Below are 25205 nucleotides of genomic sequence, written 5' to 3' on the forward strand. Positions count from 1 at the left end.
AGGCTGGGAGAGAAGCTGGGCCAAATTTAATCATTTGTTGAAGCAAAAATGAGAGACGGGGCCTGATCTCACAGATCTCAATGGGAGCTGAAGGCACCTAGCACTGGACAGGATGGAACCCAGGTAAATGCAGCAGGCTAGCACCCCCCAGCACCAGAGGCAAGTCTCTATGTAATAATATTGTCCCTACCCGTAGCCAGAGGTACAGTGGGAACACTAGGAGTGCTCAAAGCAGAGAAACTCATGCAATATTGTACAATGATTCAGAGCTGAGGAGCAGAGATTGGGACAAGAGAGTAGGCAGAACACACAGTGCAGAAGAGGCTCAATCAGATCCTTCGATTAACTGACCTCACCCATTCACAAATTCTTTAATCTTGCATTTTACTCTTACATGAGCCGTCTCCCTCCCCCTCACTCACCTTGGTCAGGTGAAAAATAAGAAACATAAAGAAATCCGAATTGTTAACCATTTGCTGAGCTCCTGCACAGCCTGAAGTGTGGTGCACCCTCCAGGCAGGAGAGCATACAGTATCACCGACCCTTGACGCTCACGACCTCCCATTCCACCTGTAGCAGCACACGAGGTTGAGAAGTCCTCTGAATGCTGCATATAGCAACTTCATTGCATCAGGATGCTGCAAACCAGGCACAAGAACAAACCCTGAGCCTCCAATGTTAGGATGCTTTCTCAATGCTGGCATGCACGGTTAAAGGTGTGCTTCAAACCCCCTCCCTCTCCATGATATACTCACCACAACTGACTGACTAATTTCCCCAACATAACTGTTCAGTGCCTAACAGTAAACTGGTTTGGTGCCTAGATGCTGACCCACATCAGTGAAACAAACACCTTTCAATTTCCTTTTTTGGGGGAACTGGGGTGGGGTGGAGTCATCTTTGCATCAAAGTCATATGCAGACGTTAAAACAAAGGAAGGAAGGTCAGGTTAAGAGACAAATTTTACATTCAGGAAGGTGTAAAGCAACATCCAGCAACTTCCTGAGATTTATATATGCAGAGCAGAGTACAAAATACGACTCAGTGTTCACCCACTGCGTTCAGATAAAGACATGGATAAGCTACTAGCCATCAAGCTCCTGACTGGGCTGTTCTGAAGTCCTTCGTCAAAATGCCCATTGACTACAATGGGAGATTCCCCTGAGTAAGGGCTTAAGAATCAGACCCCACTGCACACATTTTTCACACACAGCACAGGTGGGCAGTGCTCCCCATCTGCAAATCCATGGAAACACCTTTACTCAACCTACGGAAGGTTTTATTTCCCCCAAGACCTCCAAAGAAGCAAGGCAATTAAAAGGAGGAGAATTATTTTCATCTCCTCTTCAGTGAGCTAAACCTAACACTTCTAACACCTGTCCAATGAGACCTGCAGCTGTTCAAAGCCAAAGCCTCATTTTTCTGTTCGTAGTGACGTGCTCCTTAATTGAGATGCCCAATATATATTTTTAAATTTTTCTGCTTTCCTCCAGGCTTTGTAATCTCCAGTCACAAACAAGAATTGAAAAAGGCTAAATTCTCATGTTAGCTGATGAAGGCAAACACTGTGAAAAGAATATATTGAGCCATGTAAAAATTATCAGCCATGAACTGAAAAGCTTTATATTTGCTCAGCTGGGCATTCTGGGGATCAAGATTTCTGCTACAATGTTTGAGGGCATCACTAGCCAGGCAAGATGCTTCATTCTTTGCACTGATTTAGGGCTAGTAGTATCTTCCGCTCTCCCAAGTGAGATGCAGAGCCCTGAACAAAGGGCTCACTGCAGAATTGTTGTGCTTTAAAATTACCTATTTATAACTCTTAAGTGCCATTGTGGTCAGAAAAGTGACTCTGAAAATGTGGCACCATTTTAGCCAACATCTCTGCTCCCTGCAGTGTCCAAGTGCTATCTCAGGTTTTACTGAAGTAAGTGTTTACTTCTCTTAGCCCTGCAGGGGCTGTACAGCTATAAGCTAGGGAGACTCCCTCATTAACAAAATGGTCAGCTGTGATCCAAATGTAGCATCTTTGTTAACTTTAACAGGCAGAAAGACCACAGGTGGATTTTCAGATCCCACGGAGAGTTTGTAGCCCTGGCAATATTTAATAATACTTTGTCCTTGTGTGGCCCTCTCCCATCCAAGGCTCTCGAAGTATTTTATAAATGTTTAGGACAGTGATGAGCACCTGGCGGCCCACCAGATCATTTTATTTAGCCTGCCACAGCCCAGCTCGGGGCAGGTGATTCAGAGGCACCAGGAAGGGTGTAGGGTGTTGTGCGGGGAACGCTTCACTTGCACGCTATTGCAAGAACCAATGAGCCAGAGCAGGGAGTTGGGACAGTACCACAGGATAGGAGCTGCTGCGGAGGGATGACTTCAGGGTGGGCTTGTTCTCCAACCCCACCCCCCAGGCCTCACCCCCCTCCACCATTGTATCACAGGCCCAAGGCAGGACCCGACACTCCCCCTGCATTACCCCTTTGGCCTGCCAAAGAGCTTCAGTGGATCGTGTGGCTCTCTACTTCCATTAAGTTGCCCATTCCTGATTTATGAAGTCACCCCCATTTTACAGATGGGAAAGCAGAGACAAGAGCATCAACGTGACCACCTGTCCGCAGACAGATGATTTGCGCACTATCCACAACAAACAGAGAATGGTATTTATTACCTAGTCCTGCCTTGAGTGCTGGGGCCTGAACAAGATGGCCTCTCGAGGACCCCTCCAGTCTGACACTTCTATCAGTCTATGGGGATGAGGGTACAAGTGCAAGAGCTACAACTGTCTACAGCTTGGGAGAAATTCAACACCATTGCAATAAAGCTGTTTATACAAAAAGTATCGTTCCAGCAAGAAAGATATTCCTAATTAGGCAGTTACTTAAGCATGATGGGTACAAGAGATCTCAAAATAAGGTGCCTTGTAAGTTACTTTACTGTTGCATCAACAGTTTGCATACTTATTGCCAGAGAATGCTGCTCCAATAGAGAACGCCAGAATACAACTGCTCCACCACTAATAGAAAGAGGAGGGGCAGAGAGATTAGGGAAGGTTAGCAGCAGAGTGCACTGGAGCAGTCAGCAATCCCCTCTGTACATGTACTCCTCATTATTTATACTGCGATAGCAGTGAGTGCCTACTGAACCCTGTTTAGGATCTGGGACCCCTTGTGCAGGGTACTGTACAAACACATAGTAAGAAAGGCCCCTCCCTCTGAAAAGCTAGCAATCTGATTTAGGAAATCATCAACCGTGCTAACAGATCAGCCAAAGGAGCTTTTGCAGAAGGACTCACAAGGTGCCACCTTAACAGCGAATAAGTTCTGAGCCAGAAGACTAAGCACAAAGAACCTGAAATCAAAGTCACATCTCACACATGGCAACACAGAGCAGTCAACACCCCACCTGCCTCGGCCAGATCTGTGCATAGAATAATTGTTTCAAAACCACAGAATTTTCTTAACAGCCAAGGCCACTTCATACCTAGAGGAAACAGAACTGCTTATATTTTAGATTTAACACAAGAAGTTTTTTTTAAACAGAAAGTACAGATTAAAGAGCTGAGGTTGTCTAACCATGTTTGGAGAGTTAGGGGGTAAAACTTAAACAACTCTTGAATTTGAAGTGTTGCTCTCATTTCCAACACTAGCATAAAAATTAAATACCTTCCGTGTAGAAAATCCATGTGGGCGGTTTACTAGAATGAAAGTTGACATTTTTATATTGTTCTGATGATGAAATGCAACACTAACGGCCATCGAGTTGACTGGACAAAAATTTTTCTTTTTAATAGCAGCTATTTTTATGTGTGTGCCTACATCCTGCAGCAAAAAGAGGGAAAGCTTCTTGACATTTCCACCTCACTGCAATAGCTGCAAATCGTGGATTTCCTCTAGTCAACCTCATCTCTCTATAATCTCCTTTCCCTCTGCTCCACTAGCACCAATTTCTTCTCTGTCTCTTCCTCACAATGTCACCACTGTTGAGGTGAAAACCTTCCTCTTCACTGCTCCGACCACTCTCTGCGCCAACAACTCTTCTCCCAAAGCACTCTGACCTTCTGCTGACGTATCACACGATAAACCCATATCTAACTTGCTGACCACCCTCACCCCAAGTCTCACTCACTCATGTTCCTCTCTGAGTTTCTGCCTCCCAGTGCAGAGCTGGGTCTGGGCATTTGCGATTTGTTTTGATAGATCAATCTGCCTAGATGAGCACATGCAGAGCCTTTTACTTAGCTCCTTTACAGAGTGTTTGTCGCACCCTTCCCTCCTCTCCTGTCCCTGCCACCACCAAGGGAGAGAGCAGATTTACACGATGAAGTGAGCTGTAGCTCATGAAAGCTTATGCTCAAATAAATTGGTTAGTCTCTAAGGTGCCACAAGTACTCCTTTTCTTTTTATACAAGACTACTGATCCTTCCCCACGCAGGGGACGTTTCCTTCAGAGCCCCCTTCCCTTTTCTCCCAGAGATAGGACCACCAATGCAACACTGCTCAGACAAGGACTGGGTCATGAGAGGACGAGGAGTCTCCCCGACCCCTATTGCAGATGACTCACTGTAACCACCAGGAATTAGCAGCTCGCCCCTGCCCTGGAGGTGGGAGAGTGGGGTTTGCCCTGGAACATAACTATCAGTGGGTTTCCTTCTGCTTCCACCCACAGCATCAGCGAGAGGAGAAAAACCAAGGCACACAGTTTAAGTCAAGGGGGGAAAACTAAAAGGGGACTCTACTGACAAGTAATAAGCCACCTTCCTGATACAGGTGCAGGACTGACAGCTCCTCCATTCATAGCTGATGGAGCACGACAATGATCCCACGGGGAAAGGTGGGGGAGGAGTCCCAGCAATCTGTGCTCTAGCCCTCACTAGGATTTGTACAATTTCATATGGAAAGGAGCACCAGTGATAAAGATTCACACCTATTACCTGGCCCACTATGGTCCCACCAGAGAGACGGGATTAAGTGTCCCTTAGGATGCAGGCATACACTCCACTGCAAAATCAACAGGCTTTAAAACGCCTCTTCATTTCTTCTTCTAAGTTTCCACCTTCCTTGGCTGCTTACCTGGGTCATCTTGTCCACCGAGACAGGAATTCCGTCGATGGTTAGGGGTGGCAGCTCGGAGTTAACCTCTTGTGGCGCAGGGGCATGCTCCGCTAGGGCTGACTCCAGGTCTTCCAGGATCATGCTCTTGTACTTGCGCACCTGTGGGGAATCATTAGGCTCAGGTAAACAAGGTAAAGAGCAACAAGAGAGGCAAGGGTGCTAGGTAACCGGAGGAGGGGCTGTTCACCGTCCCCAAGACACTGCAGAACTGAGTGAGCAAACAATGCCACAGCTGGTAGGTAAAAATACCCACTGGTCCCACAGGGCTGCATGAAAGAGAAATGATGAAACTCCAAGTAACACCACCAAGGGGGGGGGCATGAGAATGCTTTTAATAAAAGTTTGGAAGCAATGGTGCTGTTGCAATCAGGATGATCCCCTCATTTCCCGCAAGGCTCAAGGAAGCTCATTCGAGGCTGGCTGGAATCACTGACAGCCGAGACGATTTTAAACCCTTTCTACTTACCAGCAGAGTCCAGTCCTTCCTGACTGTCCTGGAAATTGGTGGTCTCCAACTATTCCAGGTAATTACTGGTTTGCCAGATTGAGACCTCAGCAGTACCAGCCAGTGACTCCCTTAGGCCCCACCCTCCCACTGCAGGTATCTACATGAACTGCATATCCAGCCTCAGGTGCACCAGCACGGCTTGCCTCCTACTGAACTGGATACACTCCTCTAACCTAAGACACAATGGAGCCTGGGTTGCTTCAAACCCCAGATCCCACAAGAGTAAGGCCTGGAGCAGCCAAGCTGCATCATAAGATATAGCACGTCACAGGAAATAGGGAAGGAGATTTGGTGATGTATGTAGCTCAGCACAGAGGCAGATCTGCACGCTCATCTTTCAGGGTTGAGAGGAACTGCAGCAGGGACTACCGGCTGAGGGGTTGCTGGCCAGCCGAAGCACCAGTGGCTAAAGATTAAAGTCCCAGAACTGCTACATATACCAGTGGTTGGGAAATAAATCTGTAAGTAACATCCCGTAATCATAGCTAAATGAGAGCAATGTAACAACACGCACGTCTTTGATCCCAGAAGTCCCACTAAATCCCTTCCCTCCTCCCACCACGCACCTGACCATTCAAGACAGCTATCCATGGTGGTACTGTCAGATCCTTCCTATATTACCTCAGCCTAGCCCAAACCTCACTGGTGCGAGCAATACAGGCTCTAAGCCCTGATCTCATTCCATAGCTCCCCAGGCAAAGTACTCCACATGGTAGACAGAATAGCACTGAATGCAGCCATCTCTAGGGTGAAGGCAGCATCCAGATGCACAATCAGCTCACAGCACAGAAATGGAGAAAGGGGAAATTTTGGTCTATAACACTAAGCTAAACTCCTCTTTTATGAGAAGTGACAGGGAACCTTTAGCATTTAAATGGAGCAGGTGGGACATTAGTATTAAGGTCTTATCTGAAAGCCCCGATTCGGAAGATTATTCACTATGCCGGGATTTGATCTTGTGGCTCCAGGTGTATGTGTTTTTCAAACCTGAAGCTGACACCACTGACTGGCTCTTAGAAGAACTGTAAGCCAAGATGAAACACGCACAGAAAGCAAACAACTCATCTTAGATCCTTTTCCCCTTCCCAGGGAGACTTACCACATTCTCCAATGGTGCAGCACCAAACACTTTAAAAACAGGATTGGGTTTGGAGGGGGATATGCAAAGAACAATGGCCTGCTGCCCCACTCTCGTGGTATATTCATCTAGTGTGGCGCGGAGCTTCCTGAAACAGGAGAAGAAAACAAGGGGAGGGGAGACGATAAAATTAAGGCCCGTTGCAGCCACTGTCCTTCAGATTATAATCCCTCCTCTTGACACTGCCCATTCCAAAAGCAGGTGTGAAAGGAAATCCTGGTGAGTAACAGTGGCCACACAAGCAACCCTTTGCTCCCACGGGCCTGCTATGCTCCCTTTTGCCAGACTACAGCTCAGCTATGGCATTTCTAGTTTTCACAAGGAACATGTTCATGAAAAAGAAAAGTAAAGTAAAGCAAAGCAGAGAGAGGAAAGAAATGAACATTTATCTCTCAGCAGTGAAATTAAGGGCACAGAGGATATGCCACATCAGATCAAACCATTGGGCCCATCATGTTTGGGAATCTTGTCTCTAGCAATGACCAACACTCGATGCCTTATAGGATGTCAAGAAAACCCCCATGACGCACTTGACCAATCATGCAACACTGGGGAGAAATTAATCTTCTGACGCCTGTGGATGATCAGTTAACAAAGAGGGAGGAACAAGCTACAGTCATCCACTGACTAACAATACAGAATGTATAGGCAGAGCACTTTGAAATATTTTACAGATAAAGAATCCCACACACACACCAACTATTTTATGTTCAGCACCCACAACAATGCTGAATAATTCACTGGTACTTCAATCCTGCACAAAACCATAACTGAAGCGTGGTAAGCAAGAAACAGAGACATTGCAACAGCTGGCTAAGGGAAATGTGTATATTCAGCCACCTGTTATATCAGTGAGTCCCTTTGGGATGGTCCCTCCATGGGGAAACACTCATACTTACCACTTCTTTCCTTGTATTAACATTTAAATGATGTGAGAGAATTGACAAGAAAATGGCAGTGACTTTGCTAGAGCGGATCATAGAAAGTTTATATAGGGGAGGAAGAGCAGTTCTCACCATGTAAGTTGCCACTTTATGCGACATTAAGGTTATCAATTCAAATGGGCATTTTTGAGCCCCCTTCAGCAGTGAATGTACTGCTGAAAGCTGTCATCACGTGACACCATACAGAAGCTCCAGTGTCAGAGACAATGCACCAGCTCCCATCTGGCTCGCACACCGATTTAAGCGGACAAACATTGACTATTTAACTATTTTGACAAAATGGCAAAATCCTTCTGATTGTCAAACTGACAGAATGCACGGAATTGACATGCTTTGCCAGTGTTCTACCCAAGTCATTTGTGGCAGAAAAGGGAAGAAAGAGCTGATGCCTCTATAATGAAGTTTCACCCAGGACATTTTTATTGAAAATACCCAGTATGTGACGCACTCTGGTATGTGCCACCTCAGCCGTGCTAGAAGAGGGAGTGCAAGGACAAGCGTTAGCTCATTTCCATCTTGTGGAACTATTGGGAAGACTTGTGAGAGGCCCCATTCAATAATACAATAAAAATACTGAATAAAGATGCATCCCTCGTGATGGTGGTGAATGGTTTATACCATTCCAGAGCTGGGATATTGCAGCTCCAATGGTTCTTAAGATAATGGCTTTAGCAGTAGTTAAGAATTTAAATGGAAAAAAGCAAGATGGTAATTAGGATGACGTGGACTAAATTTCTGATCAGACAGGAATAGAAATAAATAGTGAATACTATCAGAATGGTGACTCCAGTCTCTGTGGGTCACACTACCATATTAAAGCAGAGAACAGCTGCAATCTGATCCATTTTTGCAAATTAAGTGCAGTCCTCAGGTTCCATGCAAATTGCCAAAGATGCCCTCGGCTGAGAAACATGTGGCCAGTCCCTGATCCCTCAACAACAAATGGGTTTTGGAAAGGCACAAACAGAAATGGACATGGTTGTTAGCATGCAGAAGCCACAGGCAGCTGCAGTAGAGGTCCTTACCGTAATAAACGTGTCTGCTGCCTCTTGCGGATGGATGGGTTGGACTCAAACACATGAGGTCGCTTTCGTTTTTTACCTGTTGCCACGGCGGCAGCTGCTGCCATTCCCACCGGGCCTGGAAACAAACCACAAACGGTGAATCAGCGCACAATCTATTAACTGTACAAGATAGAGAAGTGACCATTATGCCAACTGGAACAAGTTCTGAAAGGCTCAGGTAATACAAATAAATAAATAAATAAATAAATAAAATAATGGGGCTTTTACCCTCATCTGGACCAAAGTAGCCAGAATTCATTGCAAAACACTAAAACTTCTTTCCCCGCAGGGATCAGAGGGATATTTCAAGAAACTCTGTCCATGTTGTTAGGCCTAAAGTTAGGCCTCCAGTGAACACTGCATATTTCATTTCACAGAATTCTCCTCCCAATTATGTAATTACTATTCGGGATTGTTTGTCGTCTTCCCCCAACTACAAAAATAACCCAAGTGCTGCAGTCAGTGGGGCCACTGGATAATCAGGGTGCTAAAGGAACACACAAAGAAAACTAGGCCATTGTGGAAAAGCTAAATGAATACTTTGCATCTGTCTTCACTGCAAAGGATATGGGGGAGATTCCCACACCTCAGCCAATCTTTTAAGGTGACAAACCTGAGGAACTGTCCCAGAGGAGGTTTGGGAACAAATTAATAAATGACACAGTAATAAGCATGGATCCTACTTTTCCGTGATACAAAAACAAAATTCCCCAATAAAAATAAAAATCCACATTTTCCTGCAATTAAAATGAAATGCTGAACTTTAGTTCCCCAGCCACACTATATATAGGTATCAGTTGAACTAGGGTGACCATGCGTCCTGTTTTGGCTGGGACAGTCCCCTTTTTAAGCCCTGTCCTGAACGTCCCAACTTTTTTGGCAAAACTGGGCTTTTGTCCTGTTTGCAAATGGGACAAATGCCCAGTTTTGCCAAAAGAAAGTGGGACATGCACCCTACAGGGGGCTCAGAGGAATGTTGGGGAGGGGGACGGGGGAGGTGATGCCAGGTGCTGGGGCTCAGGCTGTTGGCTTCGGTGGCTCAGGCCAGCCCCACATGGTGTCCCGTTTTCACTTTGGGAAACATGGTCATCCTAACTTTCAGTAAAATGTAGTTAATAGTTAATATATGTTCTTATTTTTTCATAAAATGTAAAACTAAAGATTCTCTGTAAAAAAAGCAAATTCCACGTAATTCCATGGCAAACGGATTTCTAGGATTCCTGGTAATAAGTCACCAGGACCAGATGATATTCACCCAAGAGTTCTGATGGAACTTAAATATGAAACTGCAGAATTACTACCTGTGGTATGTAACCTATGGCTTAAATCAACCTCTGTACCAGGTGACTGGAGGACAGCTACTGTAACGTCAATTTTTTTAAAAGGCTCCAGACACGACCCTGGCAATTATAGGCCAGTAAGCCTAACTTCAGTACCAGGCAAATTGGTTGAAACTATAATAAAGAACAGAATTATCAGACACATCAGTGAACACAATATGGTTGGGGAAGAGTCAACATAGCTTTTGTAAAGGGAAACCATGCCTCACCAATCTATTAGAATTCATTGAGGGGGTCAACAAACATGTGGACAATGGTGATCCAGTGGATATAGTGTTCTTGGACTTTCAGAAAGCCATTGACAGGGTCCCTCACAAAAGCCTCTTAAGCAAAGTAAGCAGTCATGGGATGAGAGCGAAGGCCCTGTCATGGATCAAAAAACTGATGGATGAAAAAATAGGAAACAAAGGATAGGGATAAATGGCCAGTTTTCAGAATGCAGAGAGGTAAATAGCGGGGTCCCCCAAGTATCTGTACTGGGACTAGTGCTGTTCAACATATTCATAAATGATCTGGAAAAAGGGCTAAACAGGGAGGTGGCAAAGTTTGCAGGCAATACTAAAGAACTCAAGCTAATTAAGTCCAAAGCTGGTCACGAAGAGCTACAAAAGGATCTCACTCAACTGGGTGACTGGGCAACAAAATGGCAGCTAAAATTCAATGTTGACTAATGCACATTGGAAAACATAATCCCAACTATACATACAAAATTATGAGAATTAGCTGTTACTAATCAAGAAAGAGATCTGAGTCACCGTGGATAGTTCTCTGAAAACATCCGCTCAATGTGCAACGGCAATCAAAAAGCGAACAGAATGTTAGGAACCATTAGAAAAAGGATAGAAAAGACAGAAAATATCATGTCACTAAATAAATCCATGGTACACCCGCAACTTGAATACTGTGTGCAGTTCTGGTTGCCCCATCTCACAAAAGATAAATTAGAATTGGAAAAAGTAGAGAGAAGGGCAATAAAAATGACTGAGGTATACGAAGAGAGATTAAAAAGACAGCGACTGTCCAGCTGAGAAAAGAGATGACTAAGGGAGGATAGGATAGAAGTCTATAAAATCATGACTGGTGTGGAGAAAGTGAATAGGGAAGTGTTATTAACCCTTCACATAACACAAGAACCAGGGATCATCTAATGAAATTAATAGGCAGCAGGTTTAAAACAAACAAAAAGAAGTACTTCTTCAAACAACGCACAGTCAACCTGTGGAACTCATTGCCAGGGGATGTTGTGAAGGCCAAAAGTATAATTAGGTTAAAAAAGGAATGGGATAAATTCATGGAGGATAGGTCCATCAATGGCTATTAGCCAAGATGAGTCAGGGATGCAACCCCATGCTTTGGGTATCCCTAAGTCTCTGACTGCCAGAAGCTGGGACAGGACAACAGGGGATGGATCACCCAATGATTGCCTGTTCTGTTCATTACCTCTGGGGCACCCGACACGGGCCACTGTCAGAAGACAGGATACTAAGCTAGATGGACAATTGGGCTGACCCAATAGGGCTATTTTTATGCTCTTAAAAGAGAGAATTTAAACAGAGTAAAACCTAGGAGGACCCCTACAAAAAACCACAGTACTGGAGAACATACTCTAGCCAGGAATAATCCTGCACCAGGACTAGGGAAGAAATGAACTGGTCAACATAAAAGGGATTTTCCATCTTTAACGTCTACAATTCAAATCCAGGTTATTAGATTTCTCTGTGACTGAGGAGTTGGCTCAAGGGAGTCACACCACATGCACCTGTGTTTGGCTACTGCAAGTACAGTAGAACCTCAGAATTACAAACACCAGAGTTATAAACTGACTGGTCAACCACAAATCTATTTTGGAACCGGAAGTATGCAATTAGGCAGCAGCATAGATGCGAGACGCCGCCCCCCAAAAAAAGCAAATACAGGACAGTACTGTGTTAAAAAAACTACTAAAAAAATAAAGGGAAATTTAAAAAAAAAAAGATTTGACAAGGTAAAGATACTGTTTCTGTGCTTGTTTCATTTAAATGAAGATGGTTAAAAGCAGCATTTTTCTTCCGCATAGTAAAGTTTCAAAGCTGTATTAAGTCAATGTTCAGTTGTAAACATTTGAAAGAACCACCATAACTTTTGTTCAGAGTTACAAACATTTCAGAGTTACCAGGTGTTCGTAACTCTGAGGTTCCACTGTACTGAAATGTACGCAAATCCAGCTGACTCACATAAGCTATAATGATCAAGGTGCAGAACATCCCTTAGCGATTAATGACCCGCTGAGGGAGGGGAGGTAAAAGCTTGATGTACAAGCAGTGGCCATTAACACCAGGAAATGCCCTGCCCTAAGATTATTGCAATTATAAAATGAAAATGAAAAAAAAAGTCACAGACACAGAATCATAGGACTGGAAGGAACCTTGGGAGGTCATCTAGCCTAATCCCCTGCACTCATGGCAGGATTAAGTATTATTGTATGGGTGATGCAGTTAGCACCGTTCTGCACAAGGGTATTGTTAACCTATTTGGCAACAACCCTTTAAAATAAACCCCTGCTGAAGCTGCTTTAAGCATTACTGTTGAAACCATTATGAACAGTAAAAATCTTCTGATGCGGCACCAGCATTGCTGCAGGATGGACATTGCTTTATGCTCTCCAGCTCCGGGCCCTCCACTTGCCAGGCCACAGTAATGCCCCGGTAATAGTGATCTGCAGAGCAGCAGGGAAGCACCAAAATGCAGAGTTAAAATTAAAACCTTCAAAAGCAAACTTCAAAACCAGATTTCCTGCAGCAAGCAGCTTGGCCCTCTGCACGCTGAACTCAGGGAAGGGGCAGTTTTCTCCGTTTTTGTTAATAGTCTGGAGGAATGAGGACAGGGCTTGGAGTCAGGAAGCCCTGGGCTCTGATTCTGGCTCCATTAATGACTTGCTATTTGACTCTTGAACAAGTCACAACCTCTGCCCCTCAGTTTCCCCATATGCAAAATGGAAATACTTCATAACTGGTTTTACAAGGGTGTTGCAAAAATCAATTAGCTTACGGTTATATAACTCTTTGACCATGAATTGCTACAGACATATTAAGCGTCATATTATTGGTGACCGCAGACTAGTGCCATGTGCATTTAATGGGAAGAACAAAATTCAAATCTCAGATATTGCTTCTCATCTCTGCCGAGCCTGTGAAGAATGGGAAGATTATGGAGGGGCTGACCAGCACTCCTGAGGTAGTCTGCTGTTGCTGGTTAATTGGGTAGTCACATTAACTAAGACAAAGAAAATCCAGCCCAGGCCCTCCACAAGTGGAATCAGAACAATACATAGGCTTTGTACTGGAAAGTGTAAGATGACATACAAGACCCACATGACATTGCAGACTGGATTACCAGCCCACTGAATTTCACATGACATGACCTGATAACACCAACCTATAGTAGGGGTAGGCATCACTTGCGTGGTGTTAGGGCAAGCTGGTGAGTGAGGGAAGGCAAAAGTTAAACAGAAAGGACAAAGACAACTTTAGCAAGTTGTGTGACCTTCCAATTCTATTCTAAATTCATTATGACTCTTAACCTCTACGGAGAGACAGGGCTGGAGATCAGAAACACAACAGCCGTCTTCGGAGTCTATCAATTCTTATTGCTAGGCTGCCCTCTGGTGGCCAGTCCTAGAATTTTATAGCATGCACTTAATTAAAAGCTCTGCCGAAGATGGGACATTGAGAAATCCAGGAGAAGGAAGAATTTGGGTTTTTTTTTTCCATTTGTTTGGTTTTGAATAACTGTTACTGTGACCCCGCAGCTTGAGGACACCGAAGGAGAAGTGAGATGTCAGGACGGATCTAATGGTGACTTTGCTTACCAGAATTAGGAGGTAACTCCATGCACTGGACAGACATTATTTATAAAAAGAAGAACAGGAGTACTTGAGGCACCTTAGAGACTAACAAATTTATTAGAGCATAAGCTTTCGTGAGCTACAAAAAGCTTAGGCTCTAATACATTTGTTAGTCTCTAAGGTGCCACAAGTCCTCCTGTTCCTTTTGCAGATACAGACGAACACGGCTGCTACTCTGAAACCAGCCATTATTTAGTATTTGTACTATTATTTTTTTATTTGTGGCCCAGGACTCCACAGTGGTAGGTGCTCCAGGATCACCTAGAGGCCTCAACCAGGTCATAGCTCCATTGTACTTGGCACTGTACAAACATATAGTAAATGACAACCCCTGCCCCAAAGAGCCTACGCTCTAAGGAAAGAATGGAATCGAAAAAGGCCTGGAGACAGGAGCTGGAGAAGGAAAAAATGGAGTGCAAAACTGGCATCACTGTGGACTGGAAGGATGCAGTGAGGTCTGGGATGTAGGTGAGAGTGGAACTAAACTGTGAATGAGGGAAGTCAGGAGAATATTTGGGAATAAAAAATAAGGAATTTGATTTCAGCCACCTCTTAGTCAGCAGCCTCAGTTTGCAATCCCAGAATTGAGTGGTGGTGTGAAAAACACTGTGGTGACACAAAGAATACCGACTTCCAGAGAGGAAGGAACAGAAGGTACAGATGGACCCTGAAGAAACCAGAATCCAGGCATTTGATTGCTCTTAATGCCTTCTCCTAAGAAAAGGGGGTGCTGGTGGCCAATTTGTTGAAGGCATTTTCATCAGGAGGGTTTCTCAGGTTCAAATCAGTCAGAGCGGGGACCTTCAAGCTATTGGCAATTCTGGAGATGGTCAGTCGCATGCTCTCTCTCGTTTTTTCATGAAAGGTCTCCATTTCATTTCAACACAGAACAAAAACAAATGTCAAAACCTCAAATTTTTTTTTTGCAAAATGCAATTCTTGTTTTCTGGCTAGTCCCAGTGCTCTGTGGCTCCAGGACAAAGGGGGAGGGATTGGGTGCGTGGACAACAACCCTTCTATTTCCTTTTTTGCATTAACTTCCTTTTCAAAATTTTACCTGATACGTTGGCAGACCTACAAGACAACTGATGATAACCCCTCCACCCCCTCTGCTTCGGAGGCATTTTAGCAATCTGGTTATTAATCCAAACCAGATAAATCTCATTTGGGCTGCAAGTTCCACCTGCTAAAATCCAATTTATCGGACGCATGCAGTGGAAAATTATTTCCCCATGCTTATTTTCCCCCCCTACTGTCACTCACACCTTCTTGTCAACTGTTGGAAATGGGCCATCCTGATTATCACTACAAAAGGTTTTTTTCTCCTGCTGATATTAGCTCACCTTAATTGATCATTCTCGTTATAGTGTGTATGGCAACACCCATTGTTTCATGTTCTCTGTGTATATAAATCTCCCCACTGTATTTTCCACTGCATACATCCAATGAAGTGGGTTTTAGCCCACGAAAGCTTATGCTCAAATAAATGCGTTCGTCTCTAAGGTGCCACAAGGACTCCTCGTTCTTTTTGCTGATACAGACTAACACGGCTACCACTCTGTAACAAAATTCAGTAAACATCCACAGCTTCACAGGTTGCTTTTTGTTCAGCACGTGCACACCAAGGTTTTACTTTGGCATAGAAATGATGTTAGGCCAGTCTGTGACTGGTTATCTGCTCCTATGTTTGAGGCCAATAGGGTTAGGATCAATCCATGATTTCAAGGACAGGAGGTAGGAGCTTCACTGGAAAAGGCCTATGACTTTGGAATGTTTTCCTACTTAAAATATGCCCAAGCCCATAAGTGGCATCTTCTTAGGTGAGGCTAAAGATGTGGCAGTTTCCGTCCTAGTCTGGGTTGTGGGGGATTTATTGGGTTATTTTGGTTAGTGTTCTTTTGCCGCACTGTTTTATTTGGTGATGAAAGCTGGTTACGCTTTGAAATTTTCTGCCTCTTCTTTACCTTTCTGCGCAGCAATCAGATACTGCTGGCACTTGCACTTTAACGACAAATATATTTTCCCCAGCTCCACCACACTGTGGATATCAACATGGCATTACTCAATACAGCAACACCCATTCCATTGGCATTGCAGGGCCCTGTGATTAAACCTGGCACAATAACCACCCAGCCCGGTTTGGTGAAAAGAGATGTCAGTCACATTAAATGACTGCACTCAAGTGCTATTTGCAACTAACGCCTGGGACAGCAGGCAAATAATCACAAGTGCCCAAGTAAGCTTACCTGCAGCAGCCAGGTGGGCAGTGACCTCATCAGCAGCAGTAGAGTTGAGAATATCAGAGTCATCATAGGAGGTATCCTCAGGAGAAGATGGTGAATCTTCATCTGCACTCAACATGCTGTGTTCTGTGTATGTGGCCACATGGACCTGCTGCACCTGCTGAGCCACGGCATGGGCCTCAATGGTGTCCATGTGTTCTGTTTTGGTCACCCCGTGTCCTTCCATTAATAGCTACTGTTAAGGGAGACAAGAAATGACAGGACAAACATTACTAAACTGACGCATTGTAATAAAATGGGGTTGACCATCTCTCCTGCCACACTCAGATCACTCCACTGACCGAGAATGGGACAGAAATTATCTTACCCAATGGAAGTTGCCCTTTGGGCGACAATTGATGGCTGCACCGGGAGGCAGAGAAGGAACTGGAAATTTAAAACAAGAGGTATAAAAAAACCTTGCTTCCAAACATTGAGGGGATAATCTTTGTTGAGGGAGAAGTCCTCCAGGATCCAATTACCCTTGGTAAAGTGACAGCCCCACCCTCCCGCACACACACTTCGAGATGTTTGACCAAAGATACAAACGGCTGCCACTACACTATGTAGAGGTTATTATTAAATTGAGTTTTCTGTGTAGAGAGTCTAGTCATCAGGTCAGAATCATTATGGCCAAGCACAAAGGTTTCATGAAGTACCCTTGTCTGACATGACTAGCAGTAAACCACCGAATAAAGGAATAAATATGTAGCACTTATATAATGTTGTACATTCTCAAAGAACTTTACAACCATTAACTCATCAACCCTCACACAGTCCCTGAAAAAGCTTGGGGGGGGGGAAGACAGGAGCAAAGAAATGGCCATTTGCAGGTACATATGCAAGCCACATGTTGTGCGTGAATTGTTATACACTGACATTCAGATTCCTGTCCCTGATCTGTTATCACTGAAAGATTTCATGGAAGAAATTAGTTTTAAAAGGAGAGATGTGAATGAAGAGAGGGCGGTTAACTAGGACACAATATGTGGAAGATCACTGCAGGCACAAGAGACACAAAGGAAGAAATCAGGAAGATGAGAGTGCAAGGCAAGAAACAGATGCATCTGTTAGGGAGGAGGTTTGCATGGAGTGAAGGGCAAGGTGGGAGGAAGAAAGGGGAGCAAGAATGTGTGTGGGGTGAAGCGGAAAGGACCAGAAGCCTGCATTCGATTCAGAAGGAGAGGGGAAGTCCAAAGCGATCTTTAAGAAAGGGCATGACGCAGTCAAAGCTATGGGAGAAACACATTTTTTGTAGCAGCATTTTAAGCAGACAGAGACAAGAAAAGAGGAAGTTGCAGTAGTCAAAGCAGGACATAAAGCTCAGATAAGGGATTTAGCAGTCAGGATGGAAAGGAAAAGACTGAATTGAAAGAGACTGTAAATGAAGAGTTGTCTGGATTTACAACAGCCTGGACGTTGTCAGGCATAGGAGAAAGATGTCATTCAGTTTCCGCCACGTGGTATTTAAGTTGGAGTCAGAACACCCAGGACAAGATGTAAGGTGGCAGGAGAGGTAGATTTGGAAGTAACCAACTATGGTGTGAGCAGAGAAGAGGTTTCAAGGCCTTGCTGAGACTGGGATTTAAGCTCTGATGATAGCACACGTTAACACACACATGCTACTATGACACTGTATGCCTAGGGCAGCCCTCACTGGAAAGTGTCATAGCTACCATCACACCTTTACAATACTACTTCAGGCAAGGTCTTAGTTGGTAATTGGTGACCCTCAGAAGAAGTGAAATGAAGAGGATGGAACCAGAGGGCAGTAGATTCAGGACGGCATTTGAGAAGAGGACGTCGAAGGAGTGGGAATAGGCTAAAGGAGCTTGGAGGTGAAGGGAGGAGCAAGAGATACGGTCGTAGAAAGGCCAACGGGGTCAAGAGAGAGGACACAGTGCCCACATTTAAACCCCTTAGGGATTTTAGTCACAGGCTGGTTTCTAAAGCCCACAGGTGGCAGCGTTTCCTTTGCTCTGTCATGCAGGCACAAGTGACATTTAAACGAGTTGTACCATCGCCAAAGACAGTTCCATTCCAAAGGACACCGAACGTGGGATACAAGCCCTTAAAAATAGTCATGTAGAACTGAAACAGTCTATTCTAAAATCTCTTTCCACATTTTTGACTGTCTAATAGTAACTGTTTCTTCAGGAAACATACAATGCATCTCAAGTGCAGGAGACAATTCCTCTGATAGGGTTTTTGCTTTTAAATTATTAAAAAGGAAAAATAATTTAGAGGAACCTATGTGAATCCCAAAGACTTCCATCCCTTGCTTACTACTATAGCAAGTTACAAAGGGTGGATAAGAGAATGCCCCCTATACTGATATTGAAGGCTATATAAATGGATTGTCTGGAGTTCCGTGTTTTGAGGTATGACATTACTTGCATAACAGGCAGGACCAGGAAACTGACAGTTTGTAATGCTCTACATACAGAGTTTGCTGAATCAATGGCCAAAGGAAAGTAGGAAGAAGGCTGCTAGTGTGGGAGAGTGATACTGGACACAGAGAAGAACCAGTGACTTCCCAGAACCTCAGCTGTACATAAGGTGTTTGGAATTTCATAAGGGATCTGGTTAGATCATATGTACATATCCTGGTGTCAGGCCCAGTTGAGGTAACCATGAACGCAATGTTGCCCCCAGGGGTTGCAAGGATATCAGACAGACCAACCTCTCCTGCCTAGTAAATTGGCAAATCTAATCAGTGATTTCCTGACATTTGGGCAGCCCCACACGCTCTTAAAAAGAGTCATTATTTCTATCATCCTGATAGGAGAGCCTTGGACCTAGTCAGAAGGCATATCTCAGATCACCATTTTAGGTGAGGGAGTGATACCTTATTTATAAGGTTCAGATTTTGTCACGGTTATTTTTAGTAAAAGTCACGGGCAGGTCACGATCAATAAACAAAAATTCACAAAAAGAATACAGACTAACACGTCTGCTACTCTGAAAAATTCACAGAAGCCCATGACCCACCTGTGACCTTTACTAAAAAGAACAGGGAGTGGGGGTGATGACAAGCCAAAGTGGGGTGGGATGAGAGCCCAAGCCCCAGTGCGAGAGGGTGGAGGGGGTCCAGCGCCTGTCGACTGAGGCAGCTGACAACTCCGGCACCTCAGGTTGCAGAGCCCTTGACGGCTGACAGCCCCACAATTGAAGCAGAAAATGTCATGGAGGTCTCTGAAAGCCACGGAATCCATGATTCCGTGACATCATCTTATCCTTACTTATTTACTAGTACAAAAGAAAGGAAAAGGTCTCCAGACGCTGCCGGAAGGGCCTAAACTCCACAAGCTATTTAGGGCCATTTTTCTTTCCATGCATGTTCATGGCAGGTTTCTCCCACATCACTTTTTACTAAGTACTTTTCTGATGGGATTACACAACCCTTGCTAGGAACCAGTCTACTATACTACCTGGTCCACATGCACCACCAACTTTATTAGGGGGTGGATTTTAATTAATCAGATGGTGACAGTGCAGTAATACACAGGGAAGTTTCTAAAGGTTAGGGTGATACCGATTTATATCACAGCTGGTCGGCGAGTCAGACAGTCTAAAAACAGAGACCCTATTTCTGGAGTGGGGTGGGAAGAAGGGTTTGGTCACTGTGGTATCCAAGTGCTTGAGCTGATCGCACAGCTCACGTGCACGTTTGTGTCACTTGCCTAGTGTGCAGGAGGCAGGGAGCATGGTCTAGTGGTTAGCACAGAGAAATGGGAACCAGGACTTTTGAGTTTCACATCTGACTTTGCCTTCACCAGAACACAACAGAAGTTTGTTACGTCACTTAATGTGCAACTGGAAGTAGCTCAGACACTAGGGTGATGACAGCAGTATAACAACCTATATGGAATAGAAATCCTTTAACCATCTGATATCGGGCACTCCATCTGTACTTGGGAAAAACCCCACCACTCATGCACTCAGGGAAGATTTACTATGTGAGAAGCATTTTGAGATCTGTCTGAAAGCTGCCAAATAGTATGGGAAATGAGAAAGATTCAGTTGAGACCACAAATATATGTATCTAAGGCGATGTCTACACTGCGGGGACTATAGCACCATAGCTATGTGACATAACCCACTATGTAGCCCAGGTGGAGCTTACAGCAACAGGAAGGGCTCTTCCATCACTGTAGGACCACCAACTCTCTGAGCGACAGTAGCTACATCTGCATCTATACCAGAGATTTTTCACAGCCCTGAGCGACATAACTAAGTTGACCTAACTTGTAAGTGTAGATCAGGCCAAAGTTGCAATTTCTAGCTAAATATACTCTAGAGGAGCTCCATCTGACATGATAGCAAAATGGCGACCATAGGACCCACTCCATCAGGTTAGAGAGATTTATACCTATTACAAAGTCACCTTCAAAATCACTGTCCTACCTGTAATAATCAAAAGACCAGTAGAGCAAGATGATGCTACTTCCCAGCTCTGTTTACGAGGCAGATTGTTAAATCAGAGCCATCCAGAAATAGCAGCAATTCAAACACCTCCAAAAAAACAAAAACAAAAACAAACCAGCAAGATGTTGAGAGGACACGGAAGTAAATTGAAAACATCAGCCAGATCTTCAGATGGAGGAACCTATTTGTCAATGTCCTACTGAAACAAGGAAGGGAAAATTAGGAGAAGTAGAACTGGGCAAAAAATTTTGACTGGAAAAAAATTTTTTTGAAGAAAGATGCAGATTTGGGTTGACCAAAACTTTTCATGAAATTGGTACAGATTTGGGTGAATTGTTTCAGTCCAAAAAACAAAACAAAAACCCTAAAAAACTGAAAAGGTATAAAACATTTTATTTCAATATTTTCCAAAGAGAAATATTTAGAATTTGACTCAAAGAGACTGTTCTAAAATTACCTTTAGTTTTATTTTAAAAATTAAAAGAAAATAAAGCTCAATATTGCTTGGGCATGTAGGAATGAAATCAGGAGGGCCAAATCGCACCTGGAGCTGCAGCTAGCAAGAGATGTCAAGAGTAACAAGAAGGGTTTCTTCAGGTATGTTGGCAACAAGAAGAAAGCCAAGGAAAGTGTGGGCCCCTTACTGAATGAGGGAGGCAACCTAGTGACAGAGGATGTGGAAAAAGCTAATGTACACAATGCTTTTTTTGCTTCTGTCTTCACGAACAAGGTCAGCTCCCAGACTGCTGCACTGGGCATCACAGCATGGGGAGTAGATGGCCAGCCCTCAGTGGAGAAAGAGGTGGTTAGGGACTATTTAGAAAAGCTGGACGTGCACAAGTCCATGGGGCCGGACGAGTTGCATCCGAGAGTGCTAAAGGAATTGGCGGCTGTGATTGCAGAGCCATTGGCTATTATCTTTGAAAACTCGTGGTGAACGGGGGAAGTCCTGGATGACTGGAAAAAGGCTAATGTAGTGCCAATCTTTAAAAAAGGGAAGAAGGAGGAACCTGGGAACTACAGGCCAGTCAGCCTCACCTCAGTCCCCGGAAAAATCATGGAGCAGGTCCTCAAAGAATCAATCCTGAAGCACTTACATGAAAGGAAAGTGATCAGGAACAGTCAGCATGGATTCACCAAGGGAAGGTCATGCCTGACTAATCTAATCGCCTTCTATGATGATATTACTGGTTCTGTGGATGAAGGGAAAGCAGTGGATGTATTGTTTCTTGACTTTAGCAAAGCTTTTGACACGGTCTCCCACAGTATTCTTGTCAGCAAGTTAAAGAAGTATGGGCTGGATGAATGCACTATAAGGTGGGTAGAAAGTTGGCTAGATTGTTGGGCTCAACGGGTAGTGATCAATGGCTCCATGTCTAGTTGGCAGCCGGTGTCAACTGGAGTGCCCCAGGGGTCGGTCCTGGGGCCGGTTTTGTTCAATATCTTCATAAATGATCTGGAGGATGGTGTGGATTGCACTCTCAGCAAATTTGCGGATGATACTAAACTGGGAGGAGTGGTAGATACGCTGGAGGGCAGGGATAGGATACAGAGGGACCTAGACAAATTGGAGGATTGGGCCAAAAGAAATCTGATGAGGTTCAATAAGGATAAGTGCAGGGTACTGCACTTAGGACGGAAGAACCCAATGCACCGCTACAGACTAGGGACCGAATGGCTAGGCTATTATGGATATTAGGAAAAACTTTTTCACCAAGAGGGTGGTGAAACACTGGAATGTGTTACCTAGGGAGGTGGTAGAATCTCCTTCCTTAGAAGTTTTTAAGGTCAGGCTTGACAAAGCCCTGGCTGGGATGATTTAGTTGGGGATTGGTCCTGCTTTGCAGGGGGTTGGACTAGATGACCTCCTGAGGTCCCTTCCAACCCTGATATTCTATGATTCTATGATCAAAGGAAATATTTGGTTTGAAGTGAAACAAAATGTTTCATTCGATCCGACATGATTTTTGAATTTTCAGAATTACCAGTTAACCAAAAAACAACTTATTTACACAGTTCTACTTTAAAATAGGCTTGATGGACCCAGCCCTTTCCTGTTCAGTTACTCTGCCTCTTTCAGAGGTATGCAGTGGCCTTATTTTATGAAGCAATGCAACATTAAATGTTCTCTTCAGTTTAAAAAAGTTTATTGACTTAGAGTTGATGTTAGAGCAGGGATGACCAAAGCAGGACTTTGCAGATCAAAACAGCTCAGTGTCACCGTTTAGCATAGTGACATCGCCTCTGGAGACTAGTCGTTACTGTATGCAATGAGCCATTTCATTCAGAATGAAGGCTGTTTGAATCACAAAGCAATACTGCACATTGGGAAAATGTAGTCTTCAGAGATTGCATGTTTAATATTAAAAGAGATGGTGGCTGTAGTCAGCTCCACTTGATACAATTCGATATGATGCTCTGGCTCTTTTGGGGTAACGTTTGGACACTTTATTCAACTATGAAATTATAACCACTGCATTTTTTGAGACAGTAAATGAACTGTATAACAGACATTAGCATCCCCTAGGTAACCATGCAAAGTTACACAAATACATTTGATCTAGTTAATGGTAACATTCATTCTAGTTCAGCTTACAGTACACGCTCATAGGCCTTTTCTACACAACACACACTTTGTCAGGGTAGCTATACTGGGTGAGCCCCTTGCAGTAGAGCCTTCTTATGCTGACAAGGAAGAGTTTTTCTGGTGAGATAGTAACACTGCTTCCCTGAATGATGTCAGCTATGCCAATAGCAGCACCCTTCAATTGGCACAGCTGTGTTTACAGTGGGGGTTTTGCAGGCAAAGCTATGTCGGTGAGGCAGTGTGGTATTTTCCCCCTGCACGCCTGACCAACACAACACAACACGTAGTCTTAATCTGGTGTTTCTGAGACAGCCCTAAATAATAACTGGTCGTGTTAGCAGTGGAATTATTCATTATGAGAACTCTTTCACCTCCCCCCAATTCCTCCCAGATGAGCCCCACCAACATTTTGTAGCAGTTTATGGTTTCTTGCTCTCACTGACAGTCTATTCGATTTTTTGTTCTTGATTTTTCTTGCCTTTTATTAAGTATGCATATACATATTTCATATGAGAAACTACTATTCTTTCCAGCTAATAAAGCAGAGTTCATGACTTGCGTATGAATGACACTGATACTGATCTCCTTTGCAAAGTGCTTTGAGATCTACTGATGAAAAGTGCCATAACAGAGTTGGACATTATTATGATGTTATTTAGGTGGCAGAGCTCTTTAAAGCCTATAACAGTGGATTCCAGAACAATGTGCTTTTCATTTTTTTTTTTTTTAGGCAAATTCATTCAAGCCAGACAGACAAGTTCTAATAAACTGACTACTAAGGTCATTTGTAGTCTAAGTGAACAGTTTTAAAGAAAATTAACTTTATTTCACGCAGTTGCTGCTTCCCCCCCCCTTTTTTCTTCTTCTTCAGGGAGGGAGGATATGTTTGTGTTTGGTTTTGTTATTTAATTTCTTCCCCCAACATCTGCAGCATCTTCTAATCCCCCAGGTTTTCCCATTTCCCAGCTCTTGGAAATCTTCCACCCCCAACCCAGCAATTGTGAAGATCATGAACACTATATTTGTATCTTTCAAACCTATTGTGTTATTCTTGTGGAGGGTCCCTTCAGATGAAACCAGTCCTAGTGGAAAATCACATTAGACAGATGTTTCTGCTGGCAACCATCAAACAGCGCTCAGCAAGTTTGTTTCTGTCTCTGCAGTTAAGCAGTTATCTATTTTGCATCCAGGAAGGCCATGTCTACACTACCCCAATGTCAGCAAAATTTATGTCGCTCAGGGATGTGAAAAAACACACCCCTGAGCAACATAAGTTTTGCAGGCATAAGCACTCATGTGCACAGCGCTACGTCGGCGGGACACGTTCTGCCGACATAGCTACCGCCGCTCATTTAGGTGATTTTATGTTGAGGGGAGAGCTCTCTCCCATTGGCATAGAGAGGCTACACGAGTGATCTTACAGTGGCACGGCCGTATCAGTACAGCTGTGGCACTGTACGATCGCTTGTGTAGACATGACCTATCACTACGATGCCTATGAAGACATTTCCTGATTGTTGTAGCTCAGTCCAAAAGTATTTGACGAAGTATTTTGACATCAAGGCAATTTTTGACCCACCAAAAAAAAAAAAAAAAAAAAGCAGCCCCTCTCTACACCCTGTGCAGCTGCTTAATATCTTTTTAAATCAGAGGGTTCTTTGATGTAAATTCAACTGCAATCAAACAGAACTAGAAGAATAACAAGCCTACAGGAGGACAAAACCAAACTACTAACTAATCTGAAAAGCTCATAAAAGAGTTGAGGCTGCAGGCAAGGAGGAGGAAACTGATCCTCTTAAGCACGAAGTCTACAGGATGTTGAGCAAACAACCACACGGATTAAACTGAGGCCTTGCCTACCACATGAAAGTTTTTGGTATAATTGAAGGAGTGAATGTGAACGGATATAACTGGCAT

At 44.0% G+C, this 25205-nt stretch overlaps 1 protein-coding gene across 4 annotated transcripts in view; it reads right to left on the reverse strand.

Annotated features, from left to right (window-relative positions):
- The window catches only part of NRF1 (nuclear respiratory factor 1), a 106791-nt gene that overhangs the window by 59403 nt on the left and 22183 nt on the right, over positions 1-25205 (reverse strand). For 3 of the 4 annotated variants that reach the window (XM_074942734.1, XM_074942731.1, XM_074942732.1), the window contains 4 exons: positions 16238-16469; positions 8730-8844; positions 6722-6848; positions 5073-5213 (listed from right to left, as the gene is read on the reverse strand). In XM_074942734.1, coding sequence (XP_074798835.1) covers positions 5073-5213; positions 6722-6848; positions 8730-8844; positions 16238-16460 — 606 coding nt within the window. In that variant the 5' untranslated portion in view covers positions 16461-16469. The remainder of the gene's footprint in view (positions 1-5072; positions 5214-6721; positions 6849-8729; positions 8845-16237; positions 16470-25205) is intronic. The other variant, XM_074942733.1, reaches the window with a different exon arrangement.

The sequence above is a fragment of the Natator depressus genome, chromosome 1, assembly GCF_965152275.1.
Source record: "Natator depressus isolate rNatDep1 chromosome 1, rNatDep2.hap1, whole genome shotgun sequence".
NCBI classification, from domain to species: Eukaryota; Metazoa; Chordata; order Testudines; family Cheloniidae; genus Natator; species Natator depressus.